Source organism: Sus scrofa, chromosome 5 (assembly GCF_000003025.6).
Source record: "Sus scrofa isolate TJ Tabasco breed Duroc chromosome 5, Sscrofa11.1, whole genome shotgun sequence".
Lineage (NCBI taxonomy): Eukaryota > Metazoa > Chordata > Mammalia > Artiodactyla > Suidae > Sus > Sus scrofa.
The window spans coordinates 17,608,373-17,616,488 of NC_010447.5; the positions used below are offsets into that span (position 1 = coordinate 17,608,373).

Here is an 8,116-nt window from a genome sequence, read left to right on the forward strand (position 1 = left end):
GCCCTGTCCTGTCTACTTGGGGCCCCTGAGCTCTGATTTCTTCATCTGCAGGATATCTGGTGAAGGAAGTGGGGATACAGTTGTAGGATGTAGTGATTCAGCACAATGCTTGGCTAAATCTGAGACTGCTGTGAACCGAGGGACAGGGGACTGGAGTGGAGACCCCAGATTTGGGGGGGTGGGATTCTCTGCTCCATGTGACTTTGGGGACCTCCACCCCCCAAACTCTGAGCCCTGAGAAGGATAAGAGAAGTGCAGACAAAGTCCAGGGTTGGCTACAGTGATTTATTGGAAGCACAGATAAAGAAAGAGATGAACACGGCATAGGAGGAAGGGAAGATGCTGCGACAGAGTGGGGGCTTTGGCCATTGTCCCCATGGCAGCCCAGGGTAGGGTCCTGGTTCTGGTTCTCCCTGCCCAGGGATGTCCTTCCCTTGGGCGCCAAAGAGATTTCTTTCTACGGTAGCCTTTCCCAGCGCGGGCGCACAGCCCAGGGACAGGGGATCAAGCATAGGCTTGAGAGGTCAGGAGTGGGGTGGACTTTGCAAGGTGCCAGAGAAGAAGCCCCGGGCTGGCTTCGCCCAGGGGTGGGCGGGGCCCGGCCAGGCAGGGCGGGCTTGCGGGCTGCGCGCCTGAGAGGTGCTGGGACGTGCCTGAGTTGGGGCGCCTAACACTTGCGGCAGTTGCTGGTGCAGGAGCCCACGCCGCCGGTGCCCAGGCCACAAGACGTGACGGAACTGCAGGGGCCGCAGGGCGCGCACAGGCCGGTGCTCACTGCCACGTTCCCGCTGCAGGGGGCGCTGCAGACGCTGCCCGTCACGGGCCGGGAGCCAGACACGCAGAGGTCCCCGCACACGACCCCGCCCCGGGAGCTGCTGACACCTGCGAACCCCAAAGGCTGAGTCAGAATTCTTGGAGTGTAGAGACCCCCGCCTCCCTGGGGATGGTCCCTCCAGGCATCTTTACTTAACAGCTCTGGGTCTCTCTAGTCCCAAGCTGTGGCCTCTCCTGCTGTCAGACCCCAGATCCCTCCCCGTGTGATGCCAGCTCATTCTTATATGCAGGTCTTAGGCACTCTTATCTTTAAGCCCCCTCCTTCCATCCCTTACAGGAAGCCAGTAAATCCATCCACGGCGGGCCTGTGTTACTCACAGACATTCACGGAGCCAACACCTTCACACAGCCTAAGAGGGAAGAGGAAAAAGGCAACATGAGTGATGGCCAGGGTTGCAGACCAAGCTCCACAAATTCTAGAAATGAGGTCCAGCCGTGGTCAAGACAGTAAAAGCAGAGGGTCTGAAGGAACAGTCCTCCAAAACTACCACCCTATCCCGAAGTGATAAACGAAGGGTTTGTCCCAGACCTTGGGCCATAGTGCAGCCAAGATCAAGGGTGAACTTGGGCAAAGGGTGGGAATGGGATGGCTCACCTCTGCTCCTCGCCCTCCAGCAGGCGCCGGTAGGTGGCGATCTCGATGTCCAGGCCCAGCTTGGAGTTCAGCACCTCCTGGTACTCCTTGATCAGGCAGGCCATGTCCTGCTTGGCCTTCTGCAGGGCGGCCTCCAGCTCCGCCAGCTTGCACTTGGCATCGTTGAGGGCCACCTGGCCCTGCTGCTCAGCTTCAGCCACGGCAGCCTCCAGCTTGGAGTTCTGGGGGCCCAGAAGAGAACAAGGTGGGTTGTGGTCCCTGGGTCCCTGTGCCCACGTCCTGGATGTGTCCAGGCTCTCCCCAGCCAGCAGGGATCACCCCGGGAACAGGCCTCTCCCCTTCATCACACGGGTCTCCCTGAGCGACCACCACCTAGTCACGCACATGGGCTAGAGAATGAATGGTGAGATCCATTTGGGCGCACACGGGCTGTGGGAGGCTGGGTGGGCCTCCAGGGACCCCTACCTGGCACTTGGCATTCTCGATCTCGGCCGTCAGCCTCTGGATCATGCGGTTCAGCTCGTTGATCTCCTCCTTGGTGCGGCGCAGGGTCTCCCCGTGCCGGACCACCGTGGCCTTGATCTCCTCACACTGGGGGAGGCAGAGGGGCCTGTGAGACTCAGGATGAGGCTTCCTACCCATTCAGGACACCACAGGTGTCACATTCAGGTGATGGTGCAGGCCGTACAGTGCTCACCTGTGCAATCGCACATGGCAGCCCCGTCCCGCACTATAACCTGACAGCTGCCTGCCCTTCTCCCACCAGCCCTAGGAATCAGAATCCCCAGTCAAAAGAGGCCTCGTTCATATGCCCCTCCCATCCCTGCCACTGCCGTGACGGGGACGCAGGTGTCCTGGGCCACTCGCCTTGCTGCGGTACCAGCTCTCAGCCTCGGCCCGGCTGCGGCTGGCGATGTCATCGTAGTGAGCCTTGATCTCCGCCACGATGTTATCCATGTTCAGGTCCCGGCTGTTGTCCAACTTGACAATGACCGAGGTGTCTGAGATGTGGGCTTGGAGGACGCGGATCTCCTGCAGATGGCGGGGGTGGAAGGATGCCAGGGGCTTGTTCACATCATGGCCTCACCCCCGCCTCCCCCAGTGTGGACCCAGCCTCCTCAGCCCTTCCCTGCCCACAGCCCTGCCCCCCTCTGACAGCCTCTCCCGCCCAGATCCCCGTCCAGCTGGGACCCCAGACCGACACGTGCTCTCGGCTAGGCCAGCTGCTGCTTTTCTGCCTGGACCACAACTGCTCACCTCCTCATACAGTCGCCGCAGGAAGTCGATCTCCTGGACCAGGGCCTCCACGTTGGCCTCCAGGTCTGACTTGCGGACGTAGGCGCAGTCCACGTCCTAGAAAGGTGGGCAGCGGCTTTGAACTCAGAGGTCCCCCGGGGATCATCACCTCAAACTCCTCTCTCTTCTCCCCCATGGCATGGAGGTGGGGCAGGGGGACCTCTCAGTGGTCCTCGTCCCTTCCCATCGCCAGACCCTCTGCCCTGCCCTGGAGGTTCGTCCCAGTCTACTCTCCTTCGGAGAACAAACCCCTCGAGCCTTGGAGACGGACCCAGCATTTCAGCCCCCACGTGAGACCTTTCCCCTCCCACCCAGCTCTCCTTCTTACCCTCCGCTGCACCAGGAAGCCTGCAGACCGGCGGACTCTTGTTCAGCCACCTTGACCCTTCCCTGTGCCCTAGCACTCCTCCAAAAGTCCACTCCTGGCTCTGTCCCATCCTGCCCCAGACCCCAGGACTATGCGCCCCCTCCTGATCAGACTTCCTGCAAAGCTAGACAGCCACTGCCCCTCAGCAGAGAGGCTGAAGCCGCCACGCCTCCAGGGGATGCCAGCCCCAGACCCAGCCTCTGAAGCAGCACCCAACATCCCGAGGTCAACTCAGCCATCCTCCTGCCCCAGGGCAGGGGGCCAGTGGACCTTCCAAGGTGATTGCCCTTGGCAAAGCCCTAGCGAGCCCTTCGCAAGCTGATCTCTGGAATTTCCCATCGTGCCTCGGCAAGGTCACCGCACCCCACACGGACGGAGCTCGAGTCCATGGGTCTTCCCAGCAGAAGCCCGGCATTCTCAGACCCCTCACGTGTGTGCGTCCTGATCCCGTGTCACTCACCTTCTTCAGAGCCACAAACTCATTCTCGGCCGTGGCCCTCAGGGCAACTTCCTCCTCATACCTGAGGCAGAAGGAGGCAGAGGGTGAGGTCAGGGAAGGGCGAGGGGCAATTTCAGCAACTTCTCAACCAGCCGGAGCCCTGGCAGCCCTGCCAGGTCCTCTCTGGTTGGGTCTGGGATGTGTCTGTGCTTCTCTCTCCGCTTTGAATTGGGGGGGAGCGGTCCGTGGGGCTACTCCTCTGGGACCTCACAGCCCTGTTCCCAAGGCGGCTCTGAGGTCACCTCTGGGGGAAATAAGGACTCAGCCCCAGCCCCTGCTAGGAGTGGACACAGCACCTGGGGGGCACCGCAGCCCCGGCCTCCCCTCACCCAGCTCAGCTGTGGGAGGGCCTGGGAGTCCCAGAGGCCCTCGGTTAGGTCAGCACCTTGAACTTGGCAGCTCTGAGTGACACAGAGGCTCCTATCAGATCCAGGTGCTAAGGTGGGAGCCTGAGAGGCCAGGAGGAGAGAGCCTGGCAGACCGGAGGCCTCCCTGCTCTGAGAAGAGAAGCCCAAAGGAGGAGAGGTGGCTCCTGGGGGATCACGGCCCTGCTCTCAGGCGTCTGATCAACAACTGCGTGATGAGCACTCGACCTGGCCTGCAGGGTGCTCGCCCTTCTTGGAACTTCTTCTCTGGTCTCATCCAATGGGCTTTCACCCAAGTGCATTTCCTGAGCCCAGCATCACCCCTGGCCACACTCACTTCTTCTTGTAGCCCTCCAGCACCTCCTGCACGTGGTTGAGCTCGGAGGCCAGCCTTCCACTGTCGGCCTCCACGAGCTCGGCCTCCCGCCTCAGCGTCTCGATGTAGCCATTGAAGAGCGGCTCCAGGTTGCTCTCGCAGCACTGGCGGTTCTGGTAGAACTGCAGCTTGGTCTCCAGCAGCTTGTTCTGCTGCTCCAGGAAGCGCACCTGCCATTTGGGGTGGGAGGAGGGGTCAGTTGGCTCCTAGTGTCCCAAAGCCCATGGCGGGGGGGGGGTGAGGAGTGGGCTGGGGAGGGTGCTGATTGTTTTAAGACAAACCACCAAACTGAGAGCTCCGCAGAGAGTAGATAGAGAGAAGCAGTGGGAGATAAGGCAACTTCTGGATTTCAGGATTGTGATCTCTGTTCAAATTTTCCAGCTTAGGAGTGAGAGCAAGGGGCCGGGAAAGATCATTCCTTGCTCTCAGCTGAACTGAATTATCCTGACCCACTGAGTCTGGGTGGCATGTCGGGTAGAGGTCTTTTTGCCTCTGACTCCACCGTCAGTGCCCAGCCCGATTTGCGAATGGGTGGGTTCAGGTAAGGTGTGATCAAGGACACCCATCCAAAGGATGACCTGTGATCCGGTTCCTATTTCTTATGTGCATTCTTTGTGTCTTGTTTGCATGTGTGGCTTTCTTCCTCTGGCATGCCTTTCCAAGCCTTGTCCTTGTCTGTCTGTGGGGACTCTGCCCGTCTGGACAGAGGTTGTATATGATGACGGTGCTCTCATCAGGAGCCCCTGGCTCTGTACTCATTTCTCTGGTCTGTGTGTGCCCCAGATCTGTGTCCCTCGCCTCCATCAGCATGGGAGCTCATCTGGACCCCATCTCTTCTGCGCCCTGACTACCCCCTCAGGGCCTGCCCAGGAAGGGAAGGTTCAGGAAGGGTGTGATGAAGGACACCCACCTTGTCAATGAAGGCGGCGAACCTGTTGTTGAGACACTTGATCTGCTCCTTCTCCTCTTGCTTCACACACTGGGCGTTGGGGTCGATCTCCAGGTTGAGGGGCGTGAGGAGGCACTCGTTGATGGACACGGTGGTGATGCAGGGCGGGCTGGGACGGACCACGCCGCCAGAGCGGTACCCGAAGCTGCGGCCATAGGAGCCAGCGCGGAAGCCTCCGCCGACGCTGCGGCTGCCAAAGCCCCCGGTGAGGCCGCGGTAGCAGGAGATGCCCCGGTAGGGGGCGGCCGTGATGCAGCAGCGGCCGGGCCGGGGCCCGCAGGCTGAGGCGCAGCTGAAGGTGTGGCTGCTGAATCCTGATCTGCAGGTCATGGTTCTTCCGGGTGTTTGGGTTGCAGAGCACAGGATGGGAGAGCTGGAGTCCTGTGGAAACTCCAATGTGCCTCTGAGGGAGCCCCGGTCCTATTTATGCTCATCTGGAAAGGGCTTGGCTATGCAGATGGGGTTGTGGCAATTTGTGCTTTATGGGCTTGGGTGGCTGGCTGGGTCCAACGCCTCTCTAGAATGTGCTTTAATAGTGGAGTGGCCCGCACCCTCCTCTGTGTAAAGGATGCCAATACCTGGGCTACAGGGGGACTCAGCATGTTTCATCTTCAAAGTGCCTGCCAGCCTGGCATGAACGCATCTGATGATCCTGGACAGAGAAGGGCAGGGCAGTGCTGGGGAGGGAGGAATGGGGTCATGTGAAGGGGAGGCGAAGGGAGGCCAGATGTGGGAGAAGCTGGGGACCTGTGTGTGTGGGGGGTGAGAATGGGGGACCTAGGAACGACTGCAGTATCAACCAATGATTTCATCCCATTACTGTCCAAGGTGCTAGTTAGTATAACATACATCTATATTTCCTCCGTCTCCAGATAGTCCATTTGGCTTCTCAGTTACATCTGACGTCTCCTGTCAGGCCAGCAGCCAGTAGATTATTAACTATTTGTGTTGTATGTCTTCTTCAGGTTTTATCATGAGAATTTTCAACTATACAGAAATGCTGAAAGAATAGTACCTGTATAACAACCTCCCTGATAGATTCTGCCCAGGAACCTAGATTCAGCCGTTAACCTTGTGCCATATTTGCTTTTCCCATTTGCCTAATTATTTGACAATAACAGAGAGCATGAAATATAACCCCTAAATACTTCGGCATGCACTTCTTAAGAATAAGGACAGTACCATTTTCACATGCACGAAAATAAATGATAATTGCCATGAATCTTTTTTTTTTCCGTCTTTTTGACATTTCTTGGGCCACGGCATATGGAGGTTCCCAGGCCAGGGGTCTAATCGGAGCTGTAGCTGCCAGCCTACGCCAGAGACACAGCAACGCAGGATCCAAGCCACGTCTGCAACCTACACCACAGCTCACGGCAATGCCGGATCCTTATCCCACTGAGCAAGGCCGGGGATCGAACTGGCAACCTCATGGTTCCTAGTCGGATCCATTAATCACTGAGCCACGACAGGAACTCCCCATAAATCTTTTACTACCCATTCCATATTAAAATTTCCCAATTTTCCTATGAATTAAAAAAACTGATTTTTCTATAATTTCACATATGGCTCTATCTTTTTGTTTTGTTGTGTTTTGGCCTTGGTGTGCTGTGGCTTGATGTGAGATCTCAGTTCCCAGACCAGAGATTGAACCCGGGCCACTGCGGTGAAAGCACAAAATCCTAACCCCTAGACCATCCAAGAAGTCCGATCCTGTGTTTTCTATAAACTGGCAGTGTAGTCTAGAGCTAGGCTGTTCAATGTGATCGCCAATAGGCACATGTGGCTATTGACATTTTAATTATTAAAGGAAATACATTCCAAATCTAGCCGCATGCCACTCATGAAGAATGGCCACTTTACTGGACAGCACAGATGCGGAACCTTTCCACCACCACACCAGCATCTACTGGATAGCGCTGGTCTAGAGGCTTGATTGGGTTTAACTGAAACATTTTTGGGCAGAATTCTTCATCAATGATGCTATGTAGCTCTTCTTGTATCATCTAAGGAGGCACAAAATGTCAGTTTGCCCTGTTATTGGCGATGCTAAATTGGATCACTTGAGAACGTTTCCCCTTTACAACTGGAAAGAACTCTATAGGGCAACAGAGGTCCTATTTTTTTTTTTTTTCATTGTCTGTCTACTATGTGACCATCCTTATATGTCATACATGATCTCTAATCCTCATATCAACTATATATCATTATCTCCATTTTACGGATGAGGAAACTGAGACACAGAGAGGTTAAATAACTTGCCCAAATTCCCCTAGCTAGTAAGTCGTGGAGCTCAGGAGATGCCATGCCTTCTCACCTACAGGCTATGCCAACCCCTAGATTTCCTAGGGGAAATGGGATAAAGGGAGATCCCATTGTGTGACTCATCAGTAATGAACCTGATTAGTATCCATGAGGATGCAGGTTCGATTCCTGGCCCCACTCAGGGGGTTAAGGATCTGGCCTTGCCGTGAGCTGCACTGCAGGTCGCAGACCTGGCTTGGATCCGGCATTGCTGTGGCTGTGGCATAGGCAGCTCTGATTCCACCCCTAGCCTGGGAAACTCCATATGCTGTGGGTGTGGCCCTAAAAAAGGGGGGTGGTGGAGAAAGTTGTTCGGGAGAGCTTATCTGTGGATGGAAGGTTGGGAGAGTCAGTCTAAGGAAGTTGGGCAGAGTCAGAGGAGGTTGGGCTGGTTAGAACCAGGCGGGCCAGTGGGCATGCGTGGGGCGCGGGGCAATGAGTGGCTCAGGGCTGGAGTACTGCAGGGCCCTGTGGCTGAGAACTGAAGGGAGGGATGGAGAAGGGCAGTTTTAGTTATTTGTTTACCTCTGG

At 56.7% G+C, this 8,116-nt stretch overlaps 1 protein-coding gene across 1 annotated transcript; it reads right to left on the reverse strand.

Moving 5' to 3' along the window:
- Positions 265 to 5,689, reverse strand: LOC100523123 (keratin, type II cuticular Hb1). The gene is made up of 9 exons (XM_021091683.1): positions 5,243 to 5,689; positions 4,294 to 4,502; positions 3,553 to 3,613; positions 2,687 to 2,782; positions 2,297 to 2,461; positions 1,895 to 2,020; positions 1,430 to 1,650; positions 1,153 to 1,184; positions 265 to 882 (listed from the first exon to the last, which is right to left on the reverse strand). Exons 1-9 carry the CDS (start codon positions 5,609 to 5,611, stop codon positions 668 to 670), a joined length of 1,494 nt encoding a protein of 497 aa, XP_020947342.1. The 5' UTR covers positions 5,612 to 5,689; the 3' UTR covers positions 265 to 667.